Source organism: Manis pentadactyla, chromosome 4, assembly GCF_030020395.1.
Source record: "Manis pentadactyla isolate mManPen7 chromosome 4, mManPen7.hap1, whole genome shotgun sequence".
NCBI lineage: Eukaryota > Metazoa > Chordata > Mammalia > Pholidota > Manidae > Manis > Manis pentadactyla.
Window position 1 is genome coordinate 175,407,278 of NC_080022.1, and position 19,458 is coordinate 175,426,735.

Consider the following 19,458-nt stretch of genomic DNA (forward strand, 5'->3'; position numbering starts at 1 on the left):
ATCTAATATCTGAATTCAGCAAAGTTGCAGGATACAAAATTAATACACAGACATCTGTTGCATTTCTATACACTAATGATGAACTAGCACAAAGAAAAATCAGGAAAACAATTCCATTCACAATTGCATCAAAAAGAATAAAATACCTAAGAATAAACCTAACCAAGGAAGTGAAAGACCTATACTTTGTAAACTACAAGACACTCATGAGAGAAATTAAAGAAGATACCAATAAATGGAAACACATCCCATGCTCATGGATAGGAAGAATTAATATTGTCAAAGTGGCCATCCTGCCTAAAGCAATCCACAGATTCAATGCAATCCCTATCAAAATACCAACTGCATTCTTCAACAAACTATTGAAAATAGTTCTAAAATTCATATGGAACCACAAAAGACCCTGAATAGCCAAAGCAATCCTGAGAAGGAAGAGTAAAGTGGGGTGTATTATGCTCGCCAACTTCAAGCTCTGCTACAAAGCCACAGAAATCAAGACAATTTGGTACTGGCACAAGAAGAGACCCACAGAGCAATGAAACAGAATAGAGAGCCCAGATATAAACCACAAGCATATATAGTCAATTAATATACAATAAAGGAGCCATGGATATACAATGGGGAAATGACAGCCTCTTCAACAGCTGGTGTTGGCAAAACTGGACAGCTACATGCAAGAGAATGAAACTGGATTATTAACTAACTCCATATACAAAAGTAAACTCAAAATGGATCAAAGACCTGAATGTAAGTCATGAAACCATAAAACTCTTAGAAAAAAACATAGGCAAAAATCTCTTAAATATAAACATGAGCAACTTTTTCCTGAATGCATCTCCTCGCGCAATGGAAACAAAATAAAAAATGAACAAATGGGACTACATCATGCTAAAAAGCTTCTGTACAGCAAAGAACACCATCAATAGAACAAAAAGGCATCCTACAGTATGGGAGAATATATTTGTAAATGACACATCTGACAAGGGGTTAACATCCAAAATATATGAAGGACTCACATGCCTCAACACCCAAAAAACAAATAAACCAATTAAAAAATGGGCGGAGGATATGAAACAATTCTCCAAAAAAGAAATTCAAATGGCCAGCAGGCACATGAAAAGATGCTCCACATTGCTAATTATCAGGGAAATGCAAATTAAAACCACAATGAGATATTACCTCTCACCAGTTAGGATGGCCAACATAGAACACTAGGAACAACAAATGCTCGTGAGGATGTGAAGAAAGGGAAACCGTCCTGCACTGCTGGTGGGAATGTAAAATAGTTCAACCATTGTCGAAAGCAGTATGAAGGTTCCTCAAAAAAATTAAAATGGAAATACCAATTGATCCAGGAATTCTACTCCTCGGAATTTACCCTATGAATGCAGGAGCCCAGTTTCAAAAAGACATATGCACCCCTATGTTTATTGCAGCACTATTTACAATAGCCGAGAAATGGAAGCAACCTAAGTGTCCATCAGTAGATGAATGGATAAAGAAGATGTGGTACATATACACAATGGAGTATTATTCAGCCATAAGAAGAAAACAAATCCTACCATTTGCAACAACATGGATGGAGCTAGAAGGTATTATGCTCAGTGAAATACGCCAAGCAGAGAAAGAAAAGTACCAATTGATTTCACTTACCTGTGGAGTATAGAAAGCAAAAACTGAAGGAACAAAACGGTGGCAGACTCACAGAACCCAAGAATGGACTAACAGTTGCCAAAGGGAAATGGACTGGGGCGGGTCAGTGGGAAGGGAGGGAGAAGGGGAATAAGGGGCATTATGATTAGCACATATGACGTAGAGGTTGGGGGCACAGGGAAGGTAGTATAGCACAGAGAAGACAGGTAGTAAATCTATTGCATCTTACTGTGCTGATGGACAGTGACTGTAATGGGGTATGTGGTGGGGACTTGATAATGGGGGTAATCTAGTAGCCACACTGTTGCTCATGTTGTTGTTCACTAATGATACCAAAATAAAAAATAATAATTATAAAAAAAAAGAAATATAGCCAAGGATGCAAAATATTTGTACATTAAACACTACAAAACATTGCTGAAGAAATTTTAGAAGACTTAAATAAATGGATAGATTGGAAGGTTTAGTATTGTTCATAGATTAGAGGCATTCATAGTTTGGAAGGTGTAATATTGTTAAAATGATTATATTTCTCAAAGCAATCTATAGATTCTTTGAAATCCCTTGAAAGCCAAAATGAGTCTTTGCCACTTCCCTCTGCCTATATTTCTCATCCTGTATTTTATTTTCACCTTTTTTAGCATTGCCTTGGTGGTCCTCATTATCTTAGAGTAATACAAATTTAACTGTTCCCTCAGCTTCTTGCCATGTGCTTTAAGTCTGTTTTTCATAAGCCACCAAAGTGAATTAAAACTAAAAAACAAATTACTCCTTTCGTTCTGTTACTTGTAAGATGAAACAGACTACCTGAAAATCAAATCTGGTCATATCTCTTTTGGCTCCCATTTAGCTGTAAGATAAAGCCCAGGCCCCACTAATCTGACCACACCAATTTCTCCAGCCTTCTCTTCCACTACTTATAGCCTTGTGTATATTGTTCTAGAATCATTAGATCTTATCATTACCTTACACATCAGTGTTTTCATCCCTATGCTTTTGCTCATAATTATCATTCTGCTTCTCCTACGTTTGGCTAACTCCTACATATTTTTTAAGATTCATCTTAAATAGTCTCTCACTGTTAACTACCATCACCTCTCTTCAGTTCTCTGCTCTATCTCCTATGCAGTATGTATATTATTACTCCATGTTCCCAGGAATACATGTGTATCAGTGTATCATTGCATTAAACACATGGTATTTTAATTACTTTTTGAAAGTGCTTTCCACCATTGGACTGTTAATTTCTCGTTAGCAGAAACTGTGCTATACACATCTGTGTCTGTAGCACCTAGTCCAGTGACTGGTGTTTGGTAGCATGGTATGTGCTTAGTAAATGTTTATAAAAGAAAGGAAAGCTCAAGGTGGAATGGGGTGAAGGACTGACCTGACTCTTTGAATTACTTTTTTGGCAGTGCTTAGAGTGACCGTTGGGTACAAGATAGAACTTCTTTAGATTTGAATAAATAGTAGGGGTTAGAATTCTCCACTTACTAATTTTGTTCTTTTAAATTCTTTTTATGATTAATTTTGGCAAAATCACTTTTATAATAACTAGCCTCAATTCCTGAATTATTCTGTTGATATTATTAGTGTGTCTATAACTACATATCATGTATATTTCCGTACATAAAAAATAGCTTTAGAAATGTGTTCATCCAAACAGAAGGGATGGTGCTGACAGATTGGACAAAATCTGTTTACCAGTAGTTACTTTCAAAAGGGAAGGTTAACATATCAGTGAATGTTCAGAGTAAATGTTCATATGTTACAAAAATTAAAAATGGGATCCTGCTTTGACTTACAGTAAACAGTGTTCCTCTTTTTCCTGACAAATTTCTAAAACCATGTTCCTTGTAAAAATAAGTGTCTTCATGGATAACAGATCTAATTCCAAAAATGATGAACTTCCATTCTTCAATGCATATTAATACTAAAACAGATTTCCTTGTAAAATTATGAGGGAAAGAGAATAATATCTGGTCATAAAATTACTTTGAGTATAGAATAGTTATCAAATTATGTGTGAGGAGTTTATCTTGAAAAATGACTTACTTCCCTTTAGTTTTTATTTTTTTAAATGCAGTTTGTATTGGAAGAGAATTGTATATGGCATAAAGTAACAATAGTCAATGATATTGTTATTACTTTGGATTCTCAAGGCCGGCTTACCTTAACTGTTAAATATGCTTTGTTTAAGTATTTTCCCTTCTGATTATAGAAACATCTGTTTTTTTCAAGTTGCATATTGCTTACATTATTTCAAACAAAAAGTTCTAAGATGGTCTATTGTTTATTAATGCTCCATATGTAAATCCTGCCCCATCAGCAAAAAGCACAGAAGTTATTAAATGTATTTATTTAAGTTTTCTATTTTAAATTCCTTTATGCATTTTCCATTTCAGTGTGCTCCCTTTTGATGCATTACATTTTTCAATTAACAACTGTCAGAATTGTAGCCATTCATGTGCCTGACTGTATCACTGTTTAGAGCTTGCCAAAATATGCAGAATCCTAGTTATGAGAATCAGAATACTAAATAATGCAAGCTTCCTAAATATTTAAATTTTCTAAATGTAAAAAGTTCCTCTCTAGGGTTCTAAAAGGTTTTAAATAAGTGACTTATTTGATTCCACATGGTCTGGTCACCCAGATGTGATTTAATTTCTCCCACAGAAAATATTCCCTATTCCAGTCATAGATTTCCTCTCCTCAAAGTCACAACCTTGCTTAAATACGTGGTGAAGTATCACCAACACAAATGTCAAATATTTGCAAGGTAATTTTATATTTGTGACTCTTGTTATTTTATTGGTATAATTTTATTAATGTAAAGGTCATATATGTGTACTTAGTTAGATACCACTAACTTAAATTATAACTACATATAAACCTCCTTTCAGCTATATATATAGCTTTAAGCAAAAATCTTGATAATAATAACCTCTGAGAGATATAGGTCATTTTTCTATCCTAGGCCTTTTTCATGTTAAGTTTTAATAATGGTCCCTATGGTTATACATCAAAATGAATTTAAACATGAAGCCTTGTTTCTGCCTTTTGCTTATCTAGAGATCACAGTTCATTTCAGAAAGGTATAATTCTTGAATTCCCTCTTTTAATCAAATCTCAGAATTTTTTTTTAGTTACTGATTTTATTACCAAATTTGGCCTTATAGCCTATATATACCCTTAGGTCACTTAAGATATAGATCACCTACAAAGATGAAGTGTCTATGACTGTGCTCATCATTCAGTGATTATATTTCCCTAATGTTTCACATTATTAACTAAAAAGCAAAATCAGAAGCTCCTAATCAAAGCGCCTTGTTCCTTTAGTAATATATATCCAGTAGGATGTTATGTGTTCTTTGTTAGTTCCAAATTGTTACATTTAGAAAGACCCCTCTGCGTCATAAATTGAACATTAGGTAATTTGAGTTATCTTTTGTGTTTTCCCCAACCTGTTTTCAGAAAAATGCAGATTTTTCTTCATAACTTTTTCCAGATATTGTGCTAGTGACTCTGTTGCCCTTCCCATCTCTCTAATCACTTAGCACTAAGTAAATTTTGGGTAGTGATAACATAGCATGTTTGTTAAAGAAATATGGATACTGCCCATTAAAATGAACAAGAACAGAGTGTTTCTCTTGCATAATTGACCTAACTAATATAATAATAATAACCACCATTTATTGAGTATACACTATGGACCAGACACCATCATTTAATCCTTATACTGATCCTGTAAGAAGTTACTTTTAAAGATTTCACAGGACCAGATACTGATAGGATAGATAAGACCAAACAGAGAATGCTTACATAATGCTTTTAGTAAAGCTAGAAAAAAGGCAAGCACAGAGGACCCAGACACTTCCAGATATAGCTCTCAAGGTCCTTTATTAATCAGCTAGGATGTGCTCTGTCCCCAGAGTATAAACCACCAAGATTTGTACAAGGAATCTTGGTTTCAGGAGAGCTCAAGAGTTTACAGTGAAGATTTTTATGCCCGTCTGGTTACATAGCCAAGCAAAGCTATCTAAGTTTTCCAGGTGTCAGCTATCAAAAAAAACTAGTCCTGGGTGCTGCTAGGGGAGTTTCAAACTTTAAACAGCAAATTATAAATCATTATTTATTCCAGTTGACCTTGTTTTGGCTAAGAGTTAGTACCAGACTTCCAGGCATCCCCAGAAATAAGTACAGGGCTGGCCCAGTTTAGCTGTAAGAAAAACTATCTTACATAATAGTATAATAATCTTTCATAGAAAACTGAGATTCAAAAATGATTGGCCTCAGCTCACATAGATAGTTGAGAGGCAAAATTGAGTTTCAAGTTTTGGTCTGTATGGTGTCAAAATCCATGGTCCAAATTATTGGAAAAAAGTGCATAGTTCTAAAATCTTTCTCAGGACAGTTGACCTAAGTCTGTTATCTGGCATTAAAAATTTAGTCTTTATCAACAAGAGTAGTGAATATCCAGATAAAAATTACTATTAGTTTTAAAATATCATAGAAGACAAACCAATTTTAAAGTGTGCAAAAGACTTGAATAGACAGTTCATCAAACAAAATATATGAATACCTAATAATGTTACTGATACTCTCATTATGTAGTCACAGATTTGGGTAGTAGTAAAGATTAATTTCTGAGTTTGTTTTTTTAATTTGTTTTGCTCTTTTCTTCAGCTACATTGACAAGCTATTCTGAAAACATGGAACGCACAAAATATGGTGGAGAAAGCAGTAAAGAGTTGGGATCCGGAGGAAACCTAAAACCTTGGCAGTCTCAAAAATCCAGCATGGATTCTTGTTTATATCGAGTAGATGAAAACATGACAGCGTCCACCTATAGTCTGAACAAGATCCCAGAGAGGAATTTGGAAACAGTTTTATCACAATCCGTACAGTCTATTCCTCTGTATCTTATGCCACGGCCAAATTCAGTAGCAGGTAAGGTTTGTTCTATTTTTTTTAATGACCATTTTACTGGCATGTATATTGAAATAAAAATAAATTCTGCTCTAACAGTATTTAAATTTGCCATTCATTTCCTTTGACTAAGCTATTTTGTGTTTGGTTAATACAAAAACTTTTGAGTGTTGTTCATGTTCCTCAAGTGATTGTTCTGTTCCCAAAACATATTAAAACACACATAAAATCAGAAACAGAACCTATAAAGTGTTACGCCTTTTTTCTCACATCAGAAGTCTTTGAAGGATTTCAATTTGAAGTTTTTGTTTTAAAAAACTCTAGTTTTAAAAAACATTATAAGATTGAAGCATATTTCAGTAGAATTTGTATTATCAGAAATTATCATCCGTAGTTCAATGGAGTGACAGGCAGGCAAGACTTCAACTTCCTATCTCAGGAGCTCAATATTTTCACAATACTCTGATATATTATCATAGAAGAACCACCAGGTGCCCACATTGCTGAAGAATAATTCAAACACTACTAGCAGTCTCTGTCATAAAGGAATGATACAGAAGGTTAGGTGGCTGGAATATGAAGACATTATTCTTTAGCAGCTGTTCAGAATTGATATCAAGGGATACTTTTTATACAGCTAAGCTGCTATGTAATAATTCAGACCAGGAGCTTAGGCAGAATAGTCGGGCATTTTCAAAATGCATCATCATCTGGACTTTGTCCATACTATAAAATCAAAGCTACGTTTGTCTTTCTTAGTTGTTTGATGAATGCCTGGACAGGTTTGTCTCACTGGCAAAAGATAATAAAATATTATTGTAGTCAAGAACTCATATTTCCCAGATGTAATTATTTATATTACACAGGTGATAGTATGATGCTTCTTGCTTTTCCCATTACCCTAACGGACCTTTTCTAAATTATTTTATCTATTCTGTCCTCTGGGAAACCATCAGCATCTGTCATCAGAGGTGATTATGGGGAGAATAGCTCATTTGAAAGATGAGTAACTGCAGATTTTGGTATTAATTTTTCAAGATTATTCACTTTTATATTGTGACAAATTTTTCTCTCCTAGGTTCTTTTAAATATCTTAATCCCTGGCCATGTCATATTAGAATTCTAGAATGCTATAACTTATAAAAAAGTACTAGGCAAATTCAGTCTTTCCAGAAGAGAAGATTTAAATCCTGGTTATATAAAAATGGGGAAATATAGCTATTATATTAATGGCACATTCCAATTTACTTCCTAACTAAGCCACAATCATTTCTAAGAAAATTCTGGCTCTTTTATTTGAAAAGGGCCCTGAGCACTTATGGGAGATAGAAGGTATGAACTTCTATTGTCCTCTTTTTAGTTTGCTGAAGAGATTATAAAATACTTTGCCCTTCTTGAGTATCAATGTCTATAGAGATTCATTATTTTAATTTATGTAAATACTAACCTTAGGGTTTACAAATAGTTGTCCAGTACTAATTAGCCAAATTGGTCTAATTAGGGAATCGTCATCCAGTTTGTGAGTTTATCAGGCTTTTAAACTACCCCTTATGGTGTATTTTTTCTAATTGCCTTTTAGGAACTTTACTACTTATAGACATCAATATAATTATGGCTGCTACAGTTGTACCTCAGTAAGTTTTTGTATATCCACTGGAACAGTGACTGAAGCAAATAGTAAGATAAGAATTTTATGGAGGATTACAGGTTAGAATTCTGATTGTCATCCATTGTTGTTTTTGTAACATACTCAGCTAAAATGTGATAAATGCTATAATTTAGTAATTCATAAAGTACCATATAAGCACAGAGGAGGAAGAATCTAAGTGCAAAGGGAGAGAGTAGAGAGGAATAGAAGACATCATAGAGAAGAATGAATAAGAATTCACAAGAAGAACTGACAGAAAAAAGAGGAAGGAGGCACCAAGAAGTTAAAGAGATTGGCACATTACTGGTATCTTGGCATGATTAAAACCATGGGTACATGAAGGGTGTGGTAGAAAATGGTATTGGGAGGTGAAACCAAGGCCCTAAGGTACTCAGACAATAGGTTTAGGTTTATTTTATTGAGTATGAGGAGTATAAATAAGAGTCATAGTATTAAATTTCGAGTTTAGAAAAATTACTATATGTGTCTATCCATATAGGAATGACCAAAGAAGGAAATCTGGGAGTTCAATAGTTAAAAAACTTCTGATATTGTGCAAAATTATAGAGAATGAATTTCCAGGTTGAAGGCTCTATCGGTATAGTTGAGAGAGTGGCTTGAAAGATTTTCCTCTTTTTTGCCTTAAAAATTTGTATTTATTAGACTTTCAAAATACAGAGAGATACAAAGAAGAAAAGAAAACAAAAAATGAGCCATATGTCCTTGCCCAGTGGTTCCTGCTGACATTCTAGAAGTTAAAGGTTCATATATATTATATAATTATATAAAACAACTGAAAATTCAGATTCAAACAAATGATATAAAGGAAAAGGAAAAGCCACTTTTCTCTCCCTGCCTACTATCTCTCCTCAAAGGTTTATATTACTTATGACTCTCTAAAATATATATATTAATATTCATATTATATGTATAATGTATAACATACGTTATATTACCTGTATATGATTATAATATATGTAAGAGACATGTAAGATCAAAAAATCAATAGGATTTATACAAGGTAAGTGAAAACATATATTCTTACAAAGATGTACACAAATGATCATAGCAGCTTTATTTGTAATAGCCAGAAATTGTGAACATCCCAGATGCCCATCAACAGGTGAATGACTACACACATTTTAGCATATCCTTACAATGGAAGCAGCAATAGAAAGAAATTAACTGTGAGCTACATAACATGAGTGAACTGCAGCAACATGCGCAAATCTCAAAATAGTTATGCTGAAAGAAGCCCGATAATAAAAAGTGCATACTGCATGATTGTATTTATACAGAATCCAAGAAAATGCAAACTGTGGTCACAGCTAATCTATAGGTCTTAATGCAGCCATCTGCGTGTGCAGGTATCACTTAGCCCTCTTTGTATTGCCCTGTGGGAATTGGGGCTGAGAAGACTGGCACAAATACGCTGTATTGATACTCTGGCTACTGCTATTCCTCTGAGTAATAAACTGTCTTTCATCTCTGACCTGGATATCTCATGTCGTCTTCCAGCATCAGGCTTGTTAGCCTAGAAAATAGGATAAAGTACCCTTTACAGTTGACAGTGAGATAGCACTATGCCCAAACCCACAAAATTAATAGGAATGGCAATGCCAAGTGCTAGTGACAGTGTGTTGCAGTTGGAAATGTCATACAATTTTTATGGGAATATATTAATAAATTGGTACTACTACCTTGTAAAGCTGCTTGGTAAGAACTATTAAAGCCCTATAAAGCTATATATATACATGCATGTTACCCAAAGCCTGGCAATTCCACTCCTGCATAGAATGTCCATCAAAAGTAAGTCCTGTGCTAGTCAAAGACAAATAGAACGTTCTTATTCATAATACCTAAAAGCTGAAAATCATCCAAATGTCCATCAATAGTAGACTGGATAAATAAATTGTATACCACAATGAAAAAGAATGTACTGCAGCTACAGATAACATCATGGAGAATACATACTGTATGAAGTATATGTATTTATATAAAGATCAGAAAAATAGACAAAACTATGGCAATTCTATGGTGATAGAAGTAAAGTAGTGTTTACCTTTGGTGGAAATGTCAATTAAGAGAGTCTTCTGTGTCTTCATCTAAATGATGGTTGCAGGGGTGTACACATATATAAAATTTTTTGAGCTTTACACTTAAAATTTATATATATTATATATGTAAATCATACTTCAATTTCTAAAATATATAAAGTATATATAGGCTCCTGTCTCTCCAGAAGGGTTTTCCCTTGTCTTTGGTTTAGAAATAGCACTCCTAGGCAACCGAACTAGATCTTTGAAGAAATATTTTTACTGTTGATTGAAAATAACCTAATAACTTCAACAAATGGATAATTAAAGTTTTCCACCTACTGAGAATGTAAAGGTAGGATTGTACCCATACTGACCAGAAATGATTCTAATTGCCCCCTTTTTAGTTCAGTGGTAGCCTAAAGTCCTGAGGCAGCAGTCTTGTGAATTTTATCTTTTTTTAAAAACAAGTATTTTGAGCCATATTTTACATTTTGTAAAATTCACCCATTTCAAGTAATTCACTCAAGTCAGGAATTAATTTTGAGTATATTTACCAACTTGTGTAACCTTCACCATAAATGTTTTAGAATATTTTTATCATCCCAGTAAGATTCCTCATGTCTGTTTAATGTTAATTTCCTTTCCACCTCTAGCCCCAGGCAACCACTAACCTACTTTCTATAGACTTACTTTTCTGGACATTTCATGTAAGTGGAGTCACACGTATGTGATCTCTTGCGTGTGGCTTCTTTCATTTAGCATAACGTTTTGAGGTTCATCTATAACAGAATGTATCAGAAATAGGTTCCTTTTTATTGCAAATAGTATTCCATTGTTTGGCCATACTGCATCTTACCTGTCCATTCACCAGTCAGCAGACATTCAGTTTTTTCAATTTTGGAGTATTGTGAATAGTGCTGCTATGAACATTGGTGTGTAAGTCTTTGGGTGAACATATATTTTTATTTCTCTTATTTAGATACTGAGGAGTGGAATTGCTGGATTATAGAATAAATTTGTTAACTTCTTAAGAAACTGCCCAACTGTTTTCCACAGTAACTGCATCATTTTACAAACCTACCCTCAGTGTATGGGGATTCCTGTTTTTCCACATCCTCTCTACCATTTGTTACTGTTTTATCTCTTATATTTATTCTGGTGAAATGCTATCTAGTCGTGGTTTAAATTTGCATTTTCCTAATGACTAATGATGTTGAGATTGTTTTGTGTGCTTATTAGCTATTTGTGTATCTTCTTTGGTGAAATACCTATTCAAACCTTTTGCACAAATTTTAATTGGGTTTGTTTGCCTTACTGAGTTCTAAGAATTGGATCTCTTGAATATTCTGGATACAAATGTTTATCAGAGATGAGTTTATAAAATATTTTCTCCAGTCTGTTGCTTATCTTTGCATTTTCCTATTGATACATTTGAAGCACAAATTTTTTTTTGTTTTGGTTAAGACTTTGAGGATTTTTTTTTTATTAAGGTGTCACTGATAGGCAGTCTTACAAAGATTTCACATGAAAAACATTGTGGTTACTACATTCACCTATATTATCAAATCCCCCTATACCCCATTGCAGTCACTGTCCATCAGGGTAGTAAGATGCCACAGAGTCACTACTTGTCTTCTCTGTGCTACACTGTCTTACCCAGGATCCCCCCCACACCATGTGTGCCAATCATAATACCCCACAATCCCTTTCTCCCTCCCTCTCTCCCACCCCCATCCCCTTTGGTAACCACTAGTCCCTTCTTGGAGTCTGTGAGTCTGCTGCTCTTTTGTTCTTTCAGTTTTATGAAGCACAAAATTTCTGATGACATCAGTTTATCAAATTTTTATTTTACAGACCATGCTCTTGGTGTCAGTTTTTTCTATCTTTTTAATGAAAGTATACTGTTTATATCAGGTATTACAAAACAGTGATTTTTCTGTGTTATTATAGCTTATCTTTTTAATTCAAGTATTGGAAAATATTTCTTGTACTGAAATGCTTTCTCCTTTTCTTTTCCCTTCCTGTCCCTCCCCCATGTTGAAAAAAGGAGCAGGGGGATAAATTAGCCTAAATTGTTATGCCTATAGATAATTGTTGATTATTTTTTCACTATCAGAGTAGTATCCTCTAACAGTGGCCTTTCTGGCTGGCAGAGTGTTTCACATTTGTAAACAGTACTGATCATGGTTCTTCAAAGGAAGGGCAAAGGGTAAGTGCACCATCAGAAGCCAGATAGATCTGTCCTGGATTTTGTACTGCCAGAGTAGTACTGTGTTGAACAAATACTTCATTGGAGAATTATTTCTTGTCCATGTTGAATGTAATACAAACAGACCTATTGTTGCTACAGGGCAAGAGATAGGCCAGGGAATAGTTTATGTTGGACTGTTTTCTATATCGGGAAACCATGGAAACCTCACAAAGAAGCAGGAAAGTGAGGTATAAACCAAATGTTATTTTCAAAATTTAATAGATTATAGGTTGAAAGTGTTTCCAGAATGTAGAGAAATAAAATTACTTCCACAAGAGAATTACCCTACTAACTCTGTAATGTATCTAAGTATTTGATAAGACCACAACCTCTGGTAGCTTGATTAGATATCTAAATCCTTTTTTATAAATAAATTTTCTTAAGTGCAGGAGGTTCCGCTCATCTCATTTTACCTCTAGATATACATATTTTCCTTTACTTCCTAATGTATACATAGAAGTGCTTCCCCAAACTGGGGGAAGATCAAATACTCAAATCTTCTTGGTGAACAGGAATTTGAGGATTTAAAATATGAAGTGAGCTTGAAATAGTAGGGGGGGTGTAAATCTAGTATGTTTATATGTGTAAGTTGTTCTAAGCATATGAACAGTTGGGGAGAAAAATGATGAATGCCAGTAATAAAAGGCCTTGTTCAAATTCAGCTTTAAATTTTCTCTTCTTTTTTAAACTTTATCTCAGTATGAGTGATTATTTATTTTAGAGATCAAATATGTTGAATAATAATGTGAAAATACCATTTGCATTACTTTTAAAAAAACTTATGGGAATAATTGTTTAAATTGTCCTTGGTGTGTTACAGGCTTCTCCCCACTTCGGTAATAAAAACCATTTTTGCCTGAGCTTCTTGGCATCTTTATAGGGCCACATCTAGCAGGACCAGGAAATTGTCAAGGAATTATTTTAAAATCTTTGAAGCTTCTGCTGAATTAGACTCTAAAAAATAAAACTGTTCGTGTTATTCCATAAGACCCTTGGTGTTAGAATGGAAAGGACACGTGGCTTCTATAGTACTTTTACTTGTGGGGAAGAGTCAGCATATAGGCCAATGTTCATGGTGATTTTTTTTTTTAATTTCTCAGAGCTTTTAACTCACAACATAAATGGAAGAAATGTATGTAATAAAATTTTTTTAAATAATCATGTACTTTTTATTAACTACTAAAATAGAAGTCTGATTAATATCAGTATAATTATATTTGTTAATTGGATTTGGGTGTATACTTTCAGAGACATAAAACTCAAACAAGAGAAGTTAGATACACTAGTTTAAAGCTCCATATACCATATGTGAAGGTAGTACTATTTACTGAAAACATAAAAATTTTTAACTCAAATAGTGAAGGAATTAAATACAAGTTTTGGCAATTAAGGCTTGGGTTTTTCCTGGAGTAGCTCAGTTTTCTAAATATAAATTTGGATGTTTATACACCTTTAGTTTAAATTCTAAAATAAAAAATAAAAGCTATGTCTTTTATTGCTTCAAAATGTAAGTCATTATTAAAAATTATATTTATTTATTTATTTATTTATAAATATTTATAAGTGTTGGAAAAAGTATAGAATCCTTATGGGCATGCAGTTGTATGGCAGAAATTATCAGAGTAGGCTGTCTATGGTCATCCTTGATGTCTTAAAATGAGATTGGCAGTGAATTAGAAGGATGTGGAAGCAAGCAATATTTGCTTGCATCAGCTGTCCTCAGGGACATGAGTCTGTCAGGGAAACAGATGAAAACAGAAGTCAGTTAAAAACACAGACTATCACCATCTACTTGTTAATGTTTGGAGCTGCACATTTTCCTAAGGAAAGAATCTGAAGAATCCAGTAAATGCAAAATAGGAATTCTGGGGAATTAAAATGAATCCAATCAGAAACTGTAAAGAGGATTTTATTTTTAAAAAGGGTGGGAGAGGCTTTTCATCAGCCAGAATGTTGGCTTTATGGATATAAAGACAGAGGAGTGGCTTCTTGCCCTAAGTTATAAACATAAAGCAGGTTCCCTACTCAGGTCAGCCAGGATGACAATAGTTCTACTAAAATGTGTTTGTATTAGTGGCAAATGATATAAGAAGAAAAATTTCAAACTGGTTCCAAATTCAATATAGAGTTGCCTCTGGAATGTTTTGTACCAAATGGCATCTGCTTAATTTTTTTCTGCCCACCTGTGTATCAAATTATTCTGACTTCAGAAAATATGTCAGTTAAATGTTCTATAAGTGAGTCAGCTGTTCCAGTCTGATTACATCACAAAAAATATATATGCTCCCTTTGTCCACTTCCCTCTTCCTTCTCTGAAAACAAGGCTTTTTAATGACATTGATTTTATTATGGGTTTACTTTTTTAAGCATTTTCTTTTTATGTAAAAATTTTTGTTACAGATTTGTTTTTCCTATTCAGTTTGCTTCAACTTACCAAATTATCCTTTATGCTTGTATCTGGAAAGTGTTCATTAGATGTTACAGTATTGATTTAACTTGATGGAATTATCTCCAAAAGAAATTGCCAGTACAGTTTCACAGTAAGGGTAGCACAATGAGGTGAGAACCATGTGTCCCTATAGATCTATCACTGATGTTAGTATCGGGTGATGATCAGTAAGGGTAGCACAATGAGATGGGAACCGTGTATCCCTAAAGATCTGTCACCAATGTTAGTATGGGATGATGATACACAAGGTTGTGTTGCTATAGCTTACCTACTTCACTCTCAGATTCACATAATCTTGTAAGACAAAACCTAATTTGTTACTTATTCATTGTTCTAAATGTAGCCAAAACACAAAGTGTACGTTAAATACAATTACTGTTAGTAGACAAGCATTTATTGAGCAAGTACATATGTACCAAACACTGTTCAAAGCACTTGAGAGTCATCAATAAAACAAAGATTTCCATCCTCATGGAATTTATATTCTAGCCAGGGAAAGTAAAATACACAGAGTAGATAAGTAATTTATACAGTAAGATAGAAAGTGATGTGTACTATAGAAAAAAAAGTTAGAGACGGACCAACAGTACCTGAAGGAAGATTATATGAACATCACTGGAGTCAGGCACATTACCGTAGTGATGTCTGTCAAGCATTAAGCAGAGCAATGAGGAAGCTGAGGATAGAGCCAAACAAATTTCTAAGTCTAAGTAGAAGTAGTCTGGAATTCATTTCTGTACTGAGCATTATGTGCAGGGTACTCTGATTTACTCTGAAGGGATGGGGTTATTAAAGATGAATCACATGTAAACAACTAGCTTAAATAACACAAGTTCTAATTAGCAATACATGTTACATGGTTGGTGTAAGAGGAGAAGGAATTAATTCCGACTGGGGGATCAATCAGGTAAGCAGGAAGTGTAGACTGAACAGATTTTGACAAAGAGTGAGATGTTTGACAAAGTATGACAAAGACTTTTTCTCACAAAGTGACCTGAAAATGGAAAAGATACAAGTAACTGTGAGGGAGAGTACAACTCAATACATTAGTAGGACAAAGGGCCACAACTAAAAGAATTTCAGGTCTCTTGGCTAATCTTTCCAAGATTTACCTCATCTGCCTTTAAATAATATATTAGAAGTGACAAGAATTTTGGAAATGATGAAGCAGAGAGAAACTGAAAATAGGACTAAGGAATGATTTAATGAGGAAAAAAGATAGTAAAATACATAATAAAATAATGAGAGATTCAGAGGTCAACAAAAAGGTATTTATTGCTACAATAAGGAAAAGATTGCATGTTTTAATATACTCAGGTAACAGTAACTGTAATTTAATTGCACTGCCAGGTGAAATGAAAGCAATAGTTACTACCCATTTGCTGATTTCGGATCTTTCTGCACGTGAATCAGGGCCTCAGAGCTATTGCACTTACTGAGTATCACCGCTTTCCTTAGTTCATTTTGCCTGAGTATTTGGATTTGTGAAGGAATGAACTATTCATTGAGTTCAGTAATTGCAGTATTTATCTTCTAATGTCATCTGTCTGATATTGAATATTTACTACATTTCTTGGTTTTATGCAATAAAGCAATAGAACAATTTATGTTTATTTTCCTAGGAGTTACTATGGGAAAGATTAGTTTAGTAAAACTTCTTAAATTCATACTAAGCATGAATATTTTACAAAAGCTGCCAACAGCTCTTCATGCAGTATAAGAAGATGAATATGTGAAACTAAGAGTATGGCTGAAAGTACTTGCCAGAAGTTTTTTAATACAAAGAAATTTAAATGGATTATGTAACTGTTATTTAATTTACATCTGTATTCTAAAGTATAGCTCTCCCCAAATTTAATCTTTAAAAGATTAGTAGATGGATATAATATAAAAAAGAGAGACTGTAGGCTTTTTTTTTCTTACTCCAGCTTTTTGCTCCACTCCATTTTGTCAATTTCTTTATCATTCTGCCTACTTTTAATGAAATATACATTCTCTTTATTATATCAAACCTCTAGATGTTGACATATAGGACCATTTTTGTAAAAGAACCCTTCTAGAACCTTGCTTTTTAATTATATAAAGTACCAACTGTTTTTTGTTTTAATGTGAATAAAAGATTTTGTTCTATTTTGTTTTAATGTGAATAAAAGATACTCATTGCCATTGATCTTTTCATATTACTCTTTATCAGCTTAAAAAGTACATCATAAGTATTTTTTTGTTTAAAAAAACAAACAAACGAGTTAGGACTTACTATGTTACCGTGAAGATTTACTAGTCTACGACATACAGGGCACCTTTACTTTGCATCAGCAAGGCCTTTATTGCCCAAGTTGATTACTGCTCTTTGAAGCCATAGAAAACAGTTGAGAGAAAATGACAAAGATGAATAGGTGATGAAGAGTAAGTCTTTCCAGAACGAATTAAATCTCTTGAGCTTTCAAAGGAGGATACAATGCAAATAACCCTCAAGGGATTTAGAGTCAGGATAGCTGGTTTCAAGGCCTGGCTCTACCACAAATGAGTGATTCCCTTTAGGCAAGTCACTCTACTGTCTCCTAATCTGAAAAAATGAGGGGATTTGGTTAGATTGGGGTCAACAAAGTTTTTATTAAAAGGCCAGCTAGTATTTTAGGCTTTACAGGCTGTATGGCCTCTGCCACAACTACTCGACTGAGTAGTTGAATACTTAAACAGGCTAGGCTGTGTTCCAGTAAAACTTTATTCACAAAAGGAGATAGGAAGCCAGATTTGCTTACCTCTGGGCTAGAGTACCTTTAAAATTCCTTTTATATCTGCGTTCTGTGATACTGCTTCATTATCAAACCACATATGTGAAAGGGATTGCTGTTCAGTTGTTTTCTATGCTATGTCAGTCAGGAGCTAACCAGGAAACAGAAACCACCTAGTTATTTTAACAGAAAATTTGATATATAAAGAGTTGTTAACTGGGTTTTAAAGAACTGAAAAGGTAAAAAGAGAACATTGAGGTATCATGGATTTAGCAGATGCAGGAAGCAGACAGCACCTCTGAGCCTGTGGGATAAAGAGAAGATACTGGGATTATTAAACCACAGAAACTTGGAGCAAAGGCCCCACAAAAGCTACAGCTCAGATCTCTGTGAGCAGAGCCTTACTCATCTGAAGCTAGTATTTCTGAGCTCAAGGATGACTCTGTAAGGACTGGACCTCTGAGGGCTCCCTTTTTCTGGATAAAGAAACAAACAAAAGAAAATAGACTTTGGTTAAAGCAGGAGGGTCTCTATTAAATATAAGAAAGAATTTACAGAACCACATTAGAATGCCAGTAGAATGGTATATGACTCATTGTTCCTAGTGTTTTTAAAGACTAAATAGTTACCTATTCTGGATAGTTATAATTTCAGAATTCAGAAATAAGATTATCTGTTAGTCCTCTGATACTCTTCTTCCTCTGATATGTAATGTGGCATTTGACTTCTTGATTTAAGTTCCCTAGACTAGCTTTCAATGATTTTTATTTCCTTATAGAAACTATATCTAGAAACTATAATTTGGATAAGTTCCTTTTGTCTAGGTGTCCAATAGACCCAGGTAACTAAGACAATTGCAGTAATTGAAGGATGAGAAGAATATATAATCTCTAGGATTTGTTCTCTCCTATTCTTTTCTCTTCCTTTCTTCTGTTTTCTCCATCTTTTCTTTTTTTCAGCTCTTAGATCACTTTTATTAATTCCTTTGTCCCATTTATAATCCACCTTATATTATTGTTGTTTGTGTCTTATATTGATTGGGAACACAGACAATACTTCATTGGAGCTAAGCAGCCAAGAAAGAATGATCTTAGTTTGCTTCCTTTCATCCACTCAAAATAGTCACCAGAGGTAAACTGGTAACTACACAAAGAAGGGCACCATGAACAGTGCCTGGCACATAACAGGATTTAAGAGGTTAGAACCACAGAAAATAATTGAACAGCAATCCCTTTCACATATGTGATGTTGATAATGAAGCAGTATCACAGAATGCAGATATAAAAGGAATTTTAAAGGTACTCTAGCCCAGAGGTTAGCTTTCAGTAAATAATTGTCATTGAATGACTAAACTAACCACCAGCACAGTATTTGCATAGCTGGCAACAGATTGAATTAATGGTATAATTTAATAATGTATAAACTCTAAGGAACCATTTACTTATAGAAGCTTTGGGTTTTTTTCCTTTTTTGTTAAAGACTTTTGTCTTCACTTCCTGATTCTTGATTTCTTCCCTTTTTTTAGGTCATTGTGAATGGACCCAACAGCTCTCAATATATAGCAGTGCCAATACCCACTCCCCGCCGACCCCCCGTCTTCCATTTTCTCTCTCTTGGCTGGGTTAGGGGGTTAAACGATTTATAAATGCAGTGGGAGGCCATTATTTCTTGATTATCTTAAGAGAGCAACAAAATGTTTTTTGGAATTCATGGGCATTGGCAGCTTCCTAAATGCTGTTAGGAAATTTCTCTGT

General features: G+C 34.1%; 1 protein-coding gene across 9 annotated transcripts in view; it reads left to right on the forward strand.

Annotated features, from left to right (window-relative positions):
• Positions 1–19,458, forward strand: part of TANC2 (tetratricopeptide repeat, ankyrin repeat and coiled-coil containing 2) — a 376,540-nt gene that overhangs the window by 248,891 nt on the left and 108,191 nt on the right. For all 9 annotated transcript variants that reach the window (XM_036899778.2, XM_057501594.1, XM_057501595.1 and 6 more), the window contains one exon: positions 6,340–6,603. In XM_036899778.2, the coding sequence (XP_036755673.1) occupies positions 6,340–6,603 (264 nt within the window). The remainder of the gene's footprint in view (positions 1–6,339; positions 6,604–19,458) is intronic.